The sequence below is a fragment of the Lissotriton vulgaris genome, chromosome 1_1, assembly GCF_964263255.1.
Source record: "Lissotriton vulgaris chromosome 1_1, aLisVul1.2, whole genome shotgun sequence".
Lineage (NCBI taxonomy): Eukaryota > Metazoa > Chordata > Amphibia > Caudata > Salamandridae > Lissotriton > Lissotriton vulgaris.
In genome coordinates, this window is record NC_141685.1 from 540,150,782 (window position 1) to 540,168,620 (window position 17,839).

General features: G+C 47.9%; 1 protein-coding gene across 3 annotated transcripts in view; it reads right to left on the minus strand.

The window, feature by feature from the left end:
* CCDC18 (coiled-coil domain containing 18) overlaps positions 1-17,839 on the minus strand; it is a 1,483,839-nt gene that overhangs the window by 1,107,301 nt on the left and 358,699 nt on the right. For all 3 annotated transcript variants that reach the window (XM_086953919.1, XM_086953920.1, XM_086953918.1), the window contains exon 8: positions 2,988-3,109. In XM_086953919.1, the coding sequence (XP_086810045.1) occupies positions 2,988-3,109 (122 nt within the window). The remainder of the gene's footprint in view (positions 1-2,987; positions 3,110-17,839) is intronic.

A 17,839-nucleotide genomic window follows, 5' to 3' on the forward strand; every position in this document is an offset into this window, starting at 1 on the left:
GGAATGTAGCGGAGTTGAGGGAGCAGTTGATGACGTCACGGAGATGGGGTGCGATGATGGAGTCTGCTTTGTTGAAGATGTGGTGGGGGCATGGGTCAGTTGGTGAACCTGAGTGGATGGAGTTCATCAGACAGATGGTGTCTTCAGTGGTGATTGGGTTCCAGGCGCAAAGGTTGTGAGAGTGCTGTTTTGGTTCGGAGGTGGGTGGAGAGGGTTGTTCTTCGGACAGGTTTTCAAAGCGGTTATGAATGTCAACGATTTTGTTGTAGAAGAAAGAGAATAGAGAGTCGCAGAGGTCTTGGGAGGGAGTGATGTCGTTGGTGCCGGCGGTGGGGTTGGTAAATTCTTTGATGATGTTGAATAGTTCCTTGCTGTTTTGGGCGTTGTTGTCGAGTCGATTCTTGAATGCTGATTTCTTGGTGGATCGGATCAATTGGTGGTGTTTACGGGTGGCGTCCTTGAAGGTGGTCAGGTTGTTAGTGGTTGGGTTTTTTCTCCAGGTTTTCTCGAGGGTACGACATAACTTCTTGGATTTCTTAAGGTCATCGTTGAACCAGGGGGCCTTTTTGTTACCTTGTTTGATCTGGTGGTTTTTCAAGAGTGCTAATTCATCAGAGCTGTGGGTGATCCATTGTGTGAGTTTGGTGGCAGCTTGGTTTGGGTCCGATGATATGGTGGGGGGGTTTTGGTTAAGCGATGTGAGGAGTTGGTCGGTGGTGATTTTGTTCCAGTTTCTTCGAGGAATAGGTTGTGGTGGGATGTGGGTCGTAGTCTTTTTGTAGCTGAAGTGAACGCAGCTGTGGTCCGTCCAATGGAGAGCTGTAGTGTGATTGAAGGTGATGTGTTTGCTGGAGGTGAAGATAGGGTCGAGCGTGTGTCCAGCTAAGTGGGTGGGGGTGTCAACAAGTTGTTTGAGTCCAAGGTTGGCCAGGTTGTCCAGAAGGGTGGTGGTGTTGCTGTCGTCTTTTTTTCCAGGTGGAAGTTGAGGTCTCCCAGTAAAATGTAGTTATCGCAGGTGAGGGCATGTGGGCTGATGAAGTCAGTGATGTCTTCATTGAATTGTGTGCGGGTTCCTGGTGGTCTGTAGATGAGGGTGCCTCTAAGTGTGGTCCTGGGGTCGGTGTGGATCTGGAAATGAAGGTGTTCGGCGGTCGCGAGGTTATCGTCGGAGCTGGTCGTGATTTGGATGGTGTTCTTGTGGACGATGGCGATGCCTCTCCTGTTTGGTTGGTGCGGTCTTTTCGGATGATCTTGTAGGTGTCCGAGATGGCTATGGCGATGTCGGGCGCTGAAGAGGCGTTCATCCAGGTTTCTGTAAGGAAGGCGACGTCCGGCGATGCAGTGTCGAGTAGGTCCCAGAGTTCCGCGGCGTGTTTGTGGACCGAGCGGGTGTTCAGCAGGATGCACTTCAGGTGGTTGGAGTTGGAGTTGTGTTTGGAGGTAGTGGATTTGGTATGGGTGCTGGTGCAGGCGAACTTGCAGGAGTGGCAGGCGAAAGGACCATGGGTGTGTCCTGGGGCAGCTTCGCAGCATTGTGGTGTGCGTCCGGGGTTAAGGGCAAAGAGGGAAGCGGCGTCATATGTTGTGCGGGATGAGTGGGATTTGTGTGGACCAGGGGGTCTGGCGCTGGGCGCGGTCCGGGCATAGACGGGCTTACCTTTGGCGCACCTTCGGCGCGCATGGGGCGCGACTGCTGCGCGTCAACGCTGCGCGCAAATGCATCTGTCATAAGTGGAGAAGTGGAGGGGGGAGGGGCGAGGGAGGATCAGCTGGGAGGCGGGTGCGAGGTGTAGGGACCGGTCTCCGAGGCACAACAACAACAAAATGGCCGGAGCAGCAAAAACGAAACTGGAGAGAGGCTGGGGCACAAAGCCAAAATCAAGCAGCTTCTACGATCTTAAAATGAAGCGCTACAACTATGCAAAGCACCACACTTATGAATCAGAGCAAATAAATATAACTACAATTCGGCAAAGCTTATCGCAGTATAGCGCGCTTTTACACAGCAGCCAGCAGATGAGCACTTAGCGCGATTTTACACGGCAGCCAGCAGATGAGCACTTCTCTAATGAGGGCAGAGAGCGCAGCTAAACGATACCAGGAGAATTTGGGTAGTGTGGATATACTGAATTAGAAGAAATTTAATAAATATATAGATCCATAAGTACATGGAAGGTATATAGATGCATAAAAGAAGGTAGTATGTGTAGATTAAAGATGTATTAAATAAACTCTGGGTTACAAGCAAGTGTTGTTAGACTAAATTAATTTTATTTGTTTTTCCTTTGTAATTCAATAGCCAAGCAATTGTAGATCAATAGTTATGATAAAATATGTACTTATTAACGCAGTCACCTATATACATGTTAAAAACAAAGAATAATGTAACTATTAGTAATATGTACATTTGTTAAGCAGATTGTTAAACTGTTCGAGAGTGTGCTTAGCACAAGTCTTTGGGGTGTTTTAGAGAAGTTTTTTAAAAATCCTGTGATAAGGTGGTTATATTTGGGCCTTACCTGCAGGGTTAAAGAGGTGCTGCAAAATGTGTATTGGTCCAGTCTGTAACCAATGAGATTCTGAGCAAAGCACCAGCTCCCTGTCCCCTCAGTTTACCATTTGCAGGCTAAGTGATCTGTTCCAGGGTTAAGGAAGTCTCAGACCTGCATGAGAAAGGAAGAGAAGCCTGTGTGCGGCTCCCACAATATACTCACTATCCAGGGCCCGAATGGTGGCTGCCTCATCTGCTGCGATGATATTGGCTTCTGAAGACTGATGCAAATGTAAAAGACAGTGTATTTTAGCAATGGCTGATGGAGGCTGAGCCGAAGCAAACCAAATGTAAGGTTTGGTTTTGGCAACATTAAAACCAAATGTCATGTAGTAAAACCTTAACTTTTTGCGTCTTGGTAGTGAGACACAATACTAACAGCATACATGGACACTGTCTGATAAATGAAGCAATTACTAGATAGTAAAAAGAGTACCTGAACTGTTCTTGAATGTTCTCCAGCTGAGCCTTCACTGCTGTACATTGTTCTTGCAATGTCTGTCTGTCATTTTCAGAGTTGACCAGCTTTGTATGTAAAGCGTCGTCTTCTACTTGGACCTGAAACAAAGGCTCTTTACTTTACTTCTTGTAAATTTATAGACAGCAGGACTAGTTTAACAGGACTTAAAAATACAACAGTTCGTAGAACTTAATATTTCTTCTTAAGCATGGTGCATTATTTATGCAGATATGGCTTAGATTTCAAATGGCATTTTATTTTCTAAGAAGAGTATGTACAGATAAATTGTTAAAATTGAACAATAAATGGTATAAAGTAGCAAGAATATTATGTGCGATTTAATTAAGTAATACAAATTGCATGATAATGAATAAAGAAGCATATACTTTCCAGTAAGACCTTCCCATGGCTGTAGGCAGGTCACTGAATCAATCAAGGTGTTTTGCTTTTGATTTGTAATGAAAGCCAATCACAAAGTACACACTTCAGTAGTTTCAGGAACAATAAAACGGTGAACCTATTCAAATTTGTGGCTCCAGAGAGGAGAGCGAGGGGCAGACGTGAGACACTGGAGTTCTGAAAGTGTGGCATATTACCTTTGCAGGGGTCCTTTACTGGCCCCACCAGTTTTAAGAATGACCTCTCGCAATGCAATCAGTTGGGAAACAGAGGCGACCTTGGCGCTCACTTTCGCAAACCGCAAAGAACTGGAGAGTTGCAATGTAACATTTCTACTGCCTCCCCTGACTGTGTACATTAAAGTGGTGGACTTGTTATGCGAGGCAACTGAGAACCGGGTCATAAATCCATGAAGCGGTAAATATTGTGTGCCACAAAGTGCTTGGGTTAGCTTTGACCTGCAGTGTCTGCCTTCTAGACAGACAGCATTTGTGTGGAAGAAAAAAACAGCACACAAGCAAACAGACCCTCGGCTAACGGCAGAGTTTGCTTTTCATGTTTCACAGACAACACAAAAGACCAGCAGTAGCATGAACATAATCAGATGAAGTGCAATAAACACTTACTAGCTAAGCTGTGTGGGCTGATGTGAACTTCCGTGGTGGAACAGAACGAACCATTCTGCAGCAATGAGCAGCAACTAAACTAAGAGTCTGTTGCCTCATAACCGGGTTGCACACAGTGACTTTTCATGAATTGAGATATTCTTGGTGAAGGGGAGTAAAGCGAGGTTGTGCACAAAAGAGATTACAGAGTCTTGCATGAAGTAGCAAGTAACTATATTTCAGGTGGATGCATAATCTTCCTGTATATTCCCCACCTTTAGAATATTCCTCAGGTGTCAGACTGATCAGAAAAAGTTTTCGCCCAGCAATAGCTCCGTCGCACCACCAAGGGGTACCATGTGGCTCCAGCCGCAACTTGATCTGCTGGAAATGACGTCAAAGGCTTACAGGCGCCAACCTGCACACAGTCAGCTTCTGATATGTTTGTGTGTTCCAGTAAGGTGAGCAGATAAACCAAGGAAGCATCAACAACAGAGACTATTTTAGTACAAATATATTAGCATACCTTGGGATCTCATTATACACACACAAGCAGGAGTGTGGTGAAAATTCTGCATGAAGATTACACATCCACCAGAAATAGTTACTGAAGGTAAGTGAACATTTGGTTGCCGGGCTACATCTTCCTGCAGATTTCTCACTTCATCCATGAGTCCCAAACCAATATCTTCCAGGAAGTGGGAATGAGTAGGTCAATTATGTAGGGAAATCATGAAACACGTCCCAGATAAATTATGCAGGACTGCATGCTTGTTTTAAGGGAGTAATGATGCAGGGAAGACCATGTGGATGCTCAACAGAGACCAGCAATGGAAACTCCGTCAGTGAGATCCATGGAAGCAGTCATGGCACTAGTGGAATGAGAAAAAATGCCCTCTAGGGAGTCTTTCTTGGCCACAGGGTCTCAGATTTTGATGCAGGAGATGACCCACAGAGAAATTATACATTTGGTATGTGCCTTGGCACCAGCAAAACCCACAGAGAGCCTGGCATACACTGTGACCTGTTAAGTGTGATCAAAGTAACAGGAGAATGTATGCCTTGGATCCAGTCTATGCAGTTGCTAATAGTCCTTGGTGAGATGAATGGAGTGGAGAAAATGGAAACGTGATAGGCTGGACCATATGAAAGGCTGAAACCACCTTGAGCTAGGAAGCTGGGCAAGAACCAACTTGTCTGCATAGAAAACTGAAAACTGTAAAAGGAGGGCAAAATGAGAGGTCCTTAAGTTCTACAAACCTACAAGGTGAAGTTATTGCAAATAACACGGCCCTCAAAGTAAGACTACAAAGAGGACCACTATGCATGAGCACAAAAGGGGCAAATGCATTCATCTCACCAAGAAGACACCTCTGGATTTCCAGTATCTAGCTCAAAAGGAAGCAAACTAACTGAATTGTATCACTCAGGTTATCAGGTTTAACATCACCAATTCATCATTACCATCCATACTATCGTCTACACCCAGCCACCACACCACTAACTGGTCATGCTTCAACCCTATCTCCCACAGAAACCTGTAGACACTTTGGACTCAGTCAAACCCACCTCCTCATGGGATTCATCATCCAAGTCTATTCAAGGAGAAACGGCCATGCCCCATCTACACATTGTCAAAGTCATGCTAACCCAGGACAGCCTCAAAACTTGGAAGAGTCTCTCCCGGCTGACAAAGAACACACTAGTTCCAACCAACCTTGCCAATTTCTTTCCTATAACCCACCTCCAATTTGTTGGAAAAGTTACAGAGACAGCAGCAGCGGCCCAGCCACAGCAGCAAATTAACAAGAATAACATACATCAAGACAATCGATTTAGGGTTCCGACCAATCAATCAATCAATCAATCAATCAATCAATCAATCAGAGGGATTTATAGCGCTCAACAGCTACTCATTGAGTCTCCTGGTACTGGATAGAATGCTAATCAAACCCACTGACTATGTTATTAATAAGCTAGCCCAAAAAGCTATGTCTTAAGAAGTTGCTTGAATGCTGGTACATCTTTTGTGACCCAGAGATGCTGAGGAAGAACATTCCAGTTCCTGGCAGCCAAGTAAGAGAAGGAGCTACCGCCCCACTTCTCCCTTTTGAATTGTGGAATCATCACCATCAAGGAGCTGGAGGGATGGAGTGTTGTAGATGGTTGGTACAGCGCAATTCTGTGTGTCAGTTACTGGGGACCAGTGTGATAGAAAGCTCTATGCGTCAGTACAAGTCCTTTAAACCTTACTCCTTTCTCGATAGGCAACCAGTGCAGCCCTTTCAAGTCAGGGTGGATAAGGACAAATCTTGATATTTGTAGCAGAAGCCGCACTGTGGCATTCGGAATTCATTGGAGTCCCTTAAGTCCCCAATAAAGAAAATTGGCATAGTCCAGCCGTTAAGTGATCAGGGTCTGCTTCACTGTTTTCTGCTGAGGCTGAGGAAAAAGATAGAGGGACTTCTTTGGAATTTTTGGAAGTCCAAAGCAAGACCCTACAACACTAGCCATCTGGGATCAAAAGTGACAGAACGGTCAAACTTCACCCCCAGATTACGTGTCTCAGTGGCATGGGCGGATGTAGGTGGCACAACACTCAGCCAACAGTCGTTATCCCAACTGGGAGGAGGTAGACTGAAGAGCAGAATTTATGTTTTTCTTGCATTACATTGTAAGTTGCTGGAGCACATCCACTGAAACACTGCCTTAATGCTGGTCTTCAATTTACTAAAACAGTTAGGTTAAGTTTTTGTCTAAGGTGAAAAGAATCTGTGTGTTTTTCGGTGTAAGACACTATTTGTAAGCCATAGAATTCTATAAGAGTCGCCAGTGGGGTCATGTAAACATTGAACAGTGTAGGGCTTAGTGCCGAGCTCGGAGGCAACACTGAAATCTAAGGGTTTAGGTTCTGAAGTGATTGGCTTCTTCTTGACAGAAAGGACAGCAACCAGGCCAACGCAATGACACATACCGCCAATATCTCCAAGACCCTGCAGAAGAATGGGGTGCAAGACAGTATCGAAGGCTGAAAATAGATCAAGGAGAATCAGGGCTACCTGCTTCCCATGATCCACCACCAGCTTATTGGTGTCTGCAACCTCCAACAGGGTAGTTTTGGTGCTAAAACCGGGGCAAAAGCCCAGTTGAGAATGATGTAGCAGCTTGTTTTGTTCCAGAAAGGCAGAAGGTTGATCAGCTTTTCTAAAACCTTGGTAAAGGCCGGCAACAAGAAGATCAGTCTCAAATTGAGCAGGTTAGATTAGTCAGTTGATGGCTTCTTTAGAAGAGGAATCAATTTAGCCAGTTTCCAACAGCTAGGGACCATCAGTGGCTGAATAGACCTGTTAAGAAGCAAGTTTAGAAAGGGATTAATAGATCCAAAATTAGAAACAAGGGTATGGGGAAGACACAGATCCTTGGGGGAACCTGATTTGCAGGCTTCTAGGGCTTGTGCAGAGTCCTCTAAAGAGATGGGTGCGAACTCCTGCAGACAAGACAGTAAGACAAGGTTGTTAGGGGAATCTCCTGCGGGTCATATGGTCCACTACTAACTGGGGGTAAGAGCTGCCAGATCGCAATGAGTCCACAATGGCTTTTATTTTTGCGTCAAAAAAGTCAGATAGTTATGTAAACAACTTAGGGGAAGCAACTAATGACTGCAGCAGAGAATCAGTGTGGGTAAACATTTTAACAATTTTAAATACATTGCCTGGTTTATTATGGAAGTCCACAATCTGGACTGTAAAGAAGTCTGCGTGAGCTTTCTTGATTGCACTGTAATAGTGGTTTAGACCACTCTTATAGATTATTTTGTCCTGAGAAAGACAACATTTCCTCCAACCAATCCAAAGTGCAGTGTGCCCCTGGCGAGTGCAGCTCTTGATTATATGGGGGCAATAGTATCGGCTGCCTCTACAAGCCAGGTATCGACCGACAGAGTGTCAAAGTCGATATCTACGCTCATAGGTGGAGAATGCTCATTCAGAGAAAGACTACACTCTGTAGAGGATACTGTGACATAGTTTCTACAAGATAGGGGAGAGGAGCCCTACGTCAACGAGGACCGTGTTCAACCCTTCATTTGAAGTGTATGAAGGCGTAGTCAGACACTCATTATTTGTAATGTCTAGAACCAATACCTGATTTACAAAAGGGGGTGGTGATGAACAGAGTGTCTGAATTGAGCAGACCACTCTTACCCAGTCCAAAGATCAGGGCTTGATCCATCACCGTTATTTATCTCACTGCCCCATCCCAGCTCAGAACCTGGCTATATGCAAATCAGTCTGTCCCTGGCCCAGTGCATCATGGGAACAGGGCAGACTAAACTACCAAGCCAATTCTTTACCAGAAAGGAGACAAGCTACCGGGGACCGGTTTCTGGCATTTCAGCCTCTTCGGCCCGGCTTGCTTGAATCCTGATGGAGCAGTGAGAAAGGGACTCATGTCTGAGTATACCCTGCCACACCTATAGTGGCCAAAATCGATTTACAAAAGGGGGTGGTGATGAACAGAGTGTCTGAATTGAGCAGACCACTCTTACCCAGTCCAAAGATCAGGGCTTGATCCATCACCGTTATTTATCTCACTGCCCCATCCCAGCTCAGAACCTGGCTATATGCAAATCAGTCTGTCCCTGGCCCAGTGCATCATGGGAACAGGGCAGACTAAACTACCAAGCCAATTCTTTACCAGAAAGGAGACAAGCTACCGGGGACCGGTTTCTGGCATTTCAGCCTCTTCGGCCCGGCTTGCTTGAATCCTGATGGAGCAGTGAGAAAGGGACTCATGTCTGAGTATACCCTGCCACACCTATAGTGGCCAACATCGATTTACAAAAGGGGGTGGTGATGAACAGAGTGTCTGAATTGAGCAGACCACTCTTACCCAGTCCAAAGATCAGGGCTTGATCCATCACCGTTATTTATCTCACTGCCCCATCCCAGCTCAGAACCTGGCTATATGCAAATCAGTCTGTCCCTGGCCCAGTGCATCATGGGAACAGGGCAGACTAAACTACCAAGCCAATTCTTTACCAGAAAGGAGACAAGCTACCGGGGACCGGTTTCTGGCATTTCAGCCTCTTCGGCCCGGCTTGCGTGAATCCTGATGGAGCAGTGAGAAAGGGACTCATGTCTGAGTATACCCTGCCACACCTATAGTGGCCAAAATCTGGGCTGTAAAGAAGTCTGCGTGAGCTTTCTTGATTGCACTGTAATAGTGGTTTAGACCACTCTTATAGATTATTTTGTCCTGAGAAAGACAACATTTCCTCCAACCAATCCAAAGTGCAGTGTGCCCCTGGCGAGTGCAGCTCTTGATTATATGGGGGCAATAGTATCGGCTGCCTCTACAAGCCAGGTATCGACCGACAGAGTGTCAAAGTCGATATCTACGCTCATAGGTGGAGAATGCTCATTCAGAGAAAGACTACACTCTGTAGAGGATACTGTGACATAGTTTCTACAAGATAGGGGAGAGGAGCCCTACGTCAACGAGGACCGTGTTCAACCCTTCATTTGAAGTGTATGAAGGCGTAGTCAGACACTCATTATTTGTAATGTCTAGAACCAATACCTGGCCATTAGAGAACATGGGGTTCAGGATATGGCCTGCTACATAGTTTGGCTTGGTCATGAATTGTGGCATGTCCCAGGAAGCCACATTTTCCAATAATAGGCAACCGTGCAGGTATGAGACTAGATCCACATGTATACTGAGGTCCACTAAAATCGTATAATTAGAGTGCTTTAGCATATACTTCGACACAAACTCATCCAGGGAGGATAGAAATTCTCCTGCATGACGGGGGCCGATAGACTAAGATCTTTGGGCACAGATTGTTTGCAGAAAGTGTGATGGAAAAAAAAATTTGATTCAACCCCCTGAAGCTTCTTTGTATCAAAAGCAACTGAGTTCAAATAACGTTTGTAGACAATTGCTACACCGTACCCTCTTTTGCCTGATCGGTCACAGTGCAACATTGAGTAGCCGGCGGGGATGGCTATTGCTACATCCAGCGTTGAGCGAACGGACATCCACGTTTCTGTAAGGAGGAGCATTTCTACCTTGTCCTCACTGAGTAAATCATAAAAGTGCAGGGCGTTTTTATGGAGTGAGCGGACATTGCCACGCACGGCCCGCATCCCAAACCAGTTGCTAGGTGTCTGGGAGCTGCAAGGAGACAGATGTGTATCCGTAATTAACCTGTCCGGCCTGGCACGGCACAGGAGCAAAAATTGCACATAGGGGATAGGACAGAAACCGTGTATCACACATATATCTACAGGGCGACTCCCCCTTAGGGCGAGTAGTTCCGCCAAAGAGTAGGTAAAATGATGACCAAAAGAACGAAAGAACAAGCAGCATGGCTAGCGTGGATGGCGCAAATGGGCTTGCCTTCGGCGCCTCAGCGGTGCGTCCGCACACTATCCCAGTTTTGGAGTGTGGGCATCTAATCTGAAAAAGAGCTCAACAGCTAAGTGGCTCAAAATGGAGGCCAGAGCGGCAACTAGGAAGAGAAAAACTCACTCCCCCCTCCTCAAACAAGGTGTAAATGTGAGTGAAAGAGCTCTTTTTACAGCCCTCCACTTAGAAGTTTTAGGATTTTTGAAATTAGGAAGATGATCACATGCGGCGTTAACAACATGCAATAGACTATGCTGGAGTATTGAAGCAGCCAAGTTCCAAGTAGATGATGACGCCCTCTTCCTCAATTACAAAAAGACATCCCACCTTCTTGCCCTGGTTCAATATCTTTTTATTTATTTATTTTTAAACTTTGTTTATTGAGTTTTGCAGAACAACAATACCAACCAAAGGCAGTGGATTCAGATTATAGTAAAATAAAAGCGGCATTAAGCAAGCGTATCATTTACAGCGGTACACATCAGCACAAATACAACACATTTAACTACCTGTACAGGACAGTTCAGCTTATGTTATGGCCTTGAGAGAGGTGACCAAGAGCTGAAGGCGTGCCTATCCCTGTTGTGCGTGAGGGACCACGAGCAATTATGCTTCGCTCCAAGGAGTCAGGTGGCTGGTTGTCTCCTTCCCCTCTTGTATAGGCCTATACACTGGGATGTTCAACCCCATAGCTTGCAGCCTCAGCTATCCCGCCTGTCCCTCCTCCTCATTCTGCTGTGTCCAGGCCCATGTCAGGAATGGCTCACGAATATCTCTTGGCCTGGATGTGGGTGGCATTAGTTCCCAGAATGTTGTTAATTGTGTATGCCCAAATAGGACTTCCCTCCTGCCCCACTGTATGGCTACCCTGCATTTGACAAAGAGCAATAGCATGTTGTGTAGTTTTCTGTGATCCGGTGGCGTGTCTTTCACAAAGCCCAGCAGGCCAATGTGAGGCTCAGGTTCCGCTGGAGTGCTGATGATAGCATGAATTGTACTGAAGATCTTAAACAAGAATTCGGCCAATCCAGGGCAAGCCCATGCCATGTGTAAGAAAGTGGCCGGGCTAAATCCACATCTCCAACATCTCTCATCTGTCCTAATCTTTATTCTTTGCAACTCGGTAGGTGTTCTGTAAAACCAATGGAGAAATTTAAAATTAATTACACGTAGTTTGTAATTGGGCAATAGAGCAGTGAGTTGACAGCAACAGAATGATCATTGCTCGTCAGTTAAGAGGGGTTCCATCCCTGCAACACTTTCGGTGTAGTGATGGGAGCCGAAGTTTGCATATTACTGTATAGGCATGGAATAAGCCTACGGAGAGAGGACGTTTTTATGATATTTTTAAGTGCCAACAGTGTGGGCGGTGGGTCTGCGAAGGTCATGTGTATTTGTTTGCAGGTGGATCGTAGTCTATACTACTATAATAAAGGAAGAACTTTCAGCCTTTGAGGCGGGTAAACTCAGGAACCACAGCGCCAATCCACACACCCGATACACCGTTGGAATCGTCAGGGCGTGTAGATGGTTATAGGCTATATACATTTTTTTTAAAAACGTTATTTAAAAAATGTAAAGTAAAAAAGAAAGTAGTCCCTCCGAAGTAGCGCCGGCCGCGACGTGCGTTCTCACGTCAGGAGCGCAGGGAGGAGCGGCGTCCAGGAGCGCGACGAGGAGCAGCGGACATGGCGCGGGGGAGGAGCGGTGACGTGAGGAGCAGCGGACAGGCCAGCGGCGGTGCGAGCAGCGGACAGGCGGGAGGAGCGGCGGCTGAGGTAAGGGGACCCATGTCGGGGCAGGCGGGGGATGGGCTGGGCAGGGGCCCGGGCTGCAGGAGAAAAGAGAATGATCCCGTGTTCTTATGGTGAAACAGCAATCATTAACACACCTCTAGGCCAAAAACATTAGCTATGATGTAAGCTTTCCCAGCCAATGTACACTCTGTAGAACGGATTGGTCAGCTGTACACCTCTGCAAAGAAGAACAGACATATTTAAAGCAGTATATCAGCAGCGGACAGTCAGGAGGAGCGGCGGCTGAGGTAAGGGGACCCATGTCGGGGCCGGCGGGGGTCGGGGCATGCGGGGCCGGGCGGGGACCCGGGCTGCTGGACAATGTTGGGGCGGGCGGCGGTCGGGGAAGCCTGATGCTCCCAGACAAGGTCGGGACAGGCTGCTAGTCTGTAATAGAGGAAGAGCTCCAGGAATAGCCCAGCCCTCCCGGTCGTGGTCTCCAGTGGGACTTTGAAACTGTAATCAGATATACGTCGCGAAAGGTCACTAGCTATGGATCAGCTAGCTCTCTCCGTCATCACAGGGAGCTTAGGGTTGTGCACTATAGGAATTGAGGGGGCATACAAAATGGGCAACTGGGCTCTGTCTTGTAGCTTCCCCTACGCCCATCTCGTGGTTCAACATCTTGAAAGTTTTCGACACTGGCAACCATCCAGCATTAATCAATACCTTGAAAACTTGCATTAGGATGGCTGGCACAATCCTACAATGGCTCATATCCTAACTCCCCAACCAAAAGTAAATCAGTAAGAAACTAATCATCAGATTTCATATTCCTATACGGTTCCATTCCAGTACCTATAATTTTCAATCTGCAGATGGAACCCTTAAGAAACATCCTTCCAGCCTGCACTATCCAGAGCCACCAGTAGGTAGATTACATTCAACTCTATCTCAGTCTTTCCTCAACTAATGACAGAGACTAAGATGGTGCCTTTTACACATTCACACCCAGATGTCAACAAACCCGCTAATGCTAAACCTCACAAACTTCGAATTCCTACTGTATACCAACAATGCCAAACGTTTTCTGATTCAGCCACGGCTCTCCAACTTAAACCTAATGAGCTTCACATCCCAACCAAATTCTTATAGGTTCACCTCAACTCAAACCCCTCATGCAAAGAATGCATTGCCAAATAAGACCAAAAGAGCCTGGTTCCAACCATCTCTTCTGAAAAAAGCCATACCTTTTTTCCCTAGAACTCTTTAGAATGACAGTTCAAGTCCTTGTCCTTTCCCACCCAGATGGAGGCAATGGCCTCCTCAATGGCTTCCTAGACACCATCCTCACTTCCCTGAAAGGTATCCTTCATGCAGCAGCTCAACTCATCCATTGGCTGAAGAAATCTGATCAATCGCCTTTGCGCTAAATAATCTACGCTGGTTCCTCTTGCAAGCCCAGATCAAATGAAAAATCAGCCTCATCACCTAAAAGGCCCTCTATCCCAAGACGTGTTTTCCTGGCCAACAAACTAATAACATCTGGAGGTCAGCTATTGCCACATTCAAATACACCCCAAAACCGGAAACCACATCCCTTCGAACATCATAACATTACCAATTATTCTATAATTTCAGGAAGAAAATGAAAAGTCACCTCTTCCAGGAACACTGCCTCATATAAGCCAACATTTTACCCCTTTCACTAACTCTACTTCCTCCCTCTGTCCCATCCACTTCTATGTAGCCCCACTGGGATTGCTCAGTGTGTATATCGCTTTGTTGATAGCCAGATACATTTGTGCTTTAAAAATACCAAAACACCTCTTGTGGGAATGCCCTATCCTCACCACATACTGGACGCAAGATATAGATGGCCACTTTGACACCACGCTCCTACGCTTTCCCGCATATGTGATTCTGGGGGTATCAAGTCTTGTAGGGGTAAGCAACTGGGTATAGCCCTAGGGGCGGCACTACAGAACATACTGTCACATTGGGCCACAGATAGGACACCAATGGTGCAGGGGTGGGTAACTCTACTATGGTATGTTCTAGGTATGAAGCGCATCTCTTTCTTACTTCAGGGTGACTGGGCCTCTTTTGCTGAGGCGTGGCAGCCCTTTGTTGTGCACTGAGTTCCGTGAGTTGTCCTGCCCTCGATACTTGCGACTACTCAGTCTTCTTAAACTGAGTCAAAGTACAAACTAAACATCGCAATCTGGTGCATTCAGATGCTAGGTCTATGGTATGATCTGTTGCCGGAACACATTACACAGGGGAGGAGATGGGAGGGGGGAGGGGCGGGAGGGATAAAGGTTGGTTCATCTGGGTGATTTTCTTTCTGATGCTCTGCACAGCACTAAAATATCTGCTGGCCTATGACCTAGGTCTCTTTACTCAATGCATCTTGTTTGTTGACAACTCTATAAAAAGATTTCAAACTAAAAATACCAAAACATACATATATACATACGATTAAGATTCAGATGGCCGGGGAAGAGCCAAGCACGAGACCAATATGGCCGTGTGAAGGCTCGGCTCCGCCGACCTGCCTCATCAGCCCATCTATCCTGACGTCCATCTTGCGGTGCAGCCCCATTTCCCGACAGCCTGGAGGGAGCGACGCCCCTGGCCGTGTCTCCGGTCCGTCTGCGGTGACCGGTTTCGCGCTGTGCTGCGTTGAAATCTGCGGCCTACCCTCGCCTGGAGCCGGGGACTAAAGTGATCCTTTCGCCCACGGCCCAACGCAACAACATCAGGGCCGCGAACCGGAAGTTACCGGTCCGGCCCGTAGTACATCCTGAGCCCACCAGCTTATTTGCCGACTCGGAGGGGCCCCGGAATGATCTTGCAGTGGAGGGTCCTGCCTGGACAGCCCTGCGGTGACACACAGCGGAGCTGCCACAAGTAGGTGCCAGACGCGTCACTGCGGGCGGCGGCTGATGACCGGCGCTGATTGACAGGGACTGCCCGGGGGCCCTTGCTGCATGCTGTGACCCCGGTAGTGACGGCGCAGTGGGGCTGGCTGCATTTGAGACACGTCTGCTCCTCCTGCTGCGCCCGAGTCAGTGGTGCGGGCCCGGAGGTTACCGTGGAGGTGAGGGGGGGGCTCCCATCCTCCCCGATGTGGAGCGGGAGGAGACGGGAATGGAGACACCATTTCGGGAGAAGTGCGCCGTAGGCACCTGAAGCGATCGTCCCCTGGGGTATGTCTAATTGCGGTGCTTTGCCCAGATGTGCTGTCATCTACCTGTCCACATGTTGGTCTGGCTCTGTCCCGTTGATGCCGCACTGTGGGTGAAGCTCTGATCTGGCTTGTTACCCCCAAGTATTGGTTGTGGGGCCCAGTGAGATAGCCAGCTGCTGTAGAAGCGAAGTGATACCCGGAACGGGCTGGCCCTTCCGCGCTTGATGCCTATGTGACCCACTGTTGATCTGGTGACTTGGACCCACTGCTTCGTGGGAGGAGGCTTGAGTGACGGAGTTTGTGGACCTATTTTCTGAGAGCTTGGACTGCTGGTGGTTGTGGTGACCGTCCCGGCTGGGGAGCCGGGGTTTTGCTTGGCCGAGACCCTCGGGGGAGAGGTGGCGGAGCGACTGGGTTTTGTCTTCTGGGAACACGCGGGGGCCCTGAGGCCCTGGCCCTTGGACATAGTTTCCTGCTTAGGGACGGAAGGCGTCGGCCGAACGGCGTCTAGATGGCGACGAAACTGGACGCAGAAAAACCCTTGCCCAGATCCTCCAAGGGACCTAGGAACATCCAATCTAACAAACTGGGCCGATACACTATGCCCAAAGGGTCCCCCGCGGAACAGAGGAGGATTCAGTCGATAGGGGGAGACGGAGGAGTCCCTGCCGCCGAACCAACTCTAACGGACCTCATGGCAGCTATAAATGGGGTCATGGGGTCCCTGGGCCAGAAGATGGAATCCCTGGACAACAAATTGGGTACGGTCACGGTTGAGGTGAGCTTAATCTACTGAAGGCAAGCGAGAAAGTGAAATCACTCGAAATCAAGACGACAGTCTAATTGATGACGTGATTCTGGTGCAGCAGGAAGTAAGCGAACTGAAGACCTCAAGAACCCTCATGGAGCGTAAACTCTATGAATATGAAGGAAGTGTTAGGCGGAACAACGCCCGCATCCTTGGGGTGTCTGAGAAATCGGAGGGCCAGGACCTGTTCGTCGAGGATATTGTCCTCAATCACCTCAAGCCTAAGGGACTGAGTAACCTATTCACAGTCGAGCGCACAGGGGGAAGACCTAAGTCTGGGACCCCCCCTCGTCCAATGATCGCAAGGGTTCTGAATTGTCGAGACAGGGATACGATCTTGCAAACTGCGCGTACTGGGACCCCCCTGCAGTATGAAAATGCAACGCTTTCCACTTTCCCGAACTTCACACAAATGGTGCAGAAACAACGACAGAGCTTCTTGCCGGTGAAGAAGAGAATCAGGGACAATGGTCTGAAGTACAGTATGATGTTTCCTGCCCACTTGCGGGTGGAGCTCGATGGCAGGGCTTGGTTCTTCGATAACCCCGAGGTGGCAGCGGACTGGCTCGACAGTAAGCTTCCGAGTAAGCCAGGGGACGGGATCGAGGCGGAGAAGATGAACAATAGTGATGGCACAACATGGCAGGTGAAACCGGTGTGCAGTATTGTGATGTCGCGATGGGGTGGCTCCACAGTCGTTCTTTTGCTCTGATTGACTTTAATTCAAAATCACTGTGGTAGCCTTGGTCTCAAAAGTATCTTGGGGCGGGGTAGAAAGGGAGTTATTTTTTTGGCCCTCCTTCCTTTTTCTACCTTTAGTTAGTTTGTAGAATAATGTTTTGGGCCACGGGCACACTGCTAGTTCGGGATGGGCGCTAGCCATATGCAGGGGTGCAGGGAAGGGGATGGGGGGTCGAGTATGATGGGGTCTTGTGGTATCGGGATTACATTCTTTTCATTTATAATTGCAATTTGTTTACATTTTCTTTTAGCATCTGGTGACATAGCTACACTCAGACTGGTTTCATACCATTATAATGTCTGCTCTTAGAAGGGGGGTGGGGATAAATGTGCTCAGTTGGAATGTGAATGGTCTCGGGGATAAAATCAAGAGGGGAATGGTGAACCAGCTGATTAGGCGTCATTCACCGGATGTAGTGATGCTGCAGGAGACACATCTTGTTGGGAATCGTTGTATGGCTCTAAACCGGGGGGGTTTACAAGCTGGTGGCTCACTCTGAATTTACTACAGGATCTAGAGGGACAGGTATGCTGGTGAAAAACTATTTTCCCCTTTCCGTCCAGGCCACGTGGGCCGACCATAGAGGCAGGTATATCCGCATATCGGGGCTGTGGGAGGGGAGGACCGTCACTTTTATGTCAGTTTATGTACCACCAGGCCTGCAAACCGACACTTTCCGAGACCTGGGTGCAATTTTCCTTACTCTGCCCCTCTGATGGGTGGCGACTTTAATGAAATAAGGGATGGGGAGAAGGATAAACACCCAGCCCGAATTCTTCGGCCGTCCCAGAGGTGGCTCCCTGTTTTCCTAGAAAAAACAGGGCTTGTGGATGGTTGGAGATTGAAGAACCCAGGGGAGAAGCACTATACACATACGTCGGCTGCTCACCACACCCTACCTAGAATAGGCACCGTACTGGTACCGGCGGCCCAG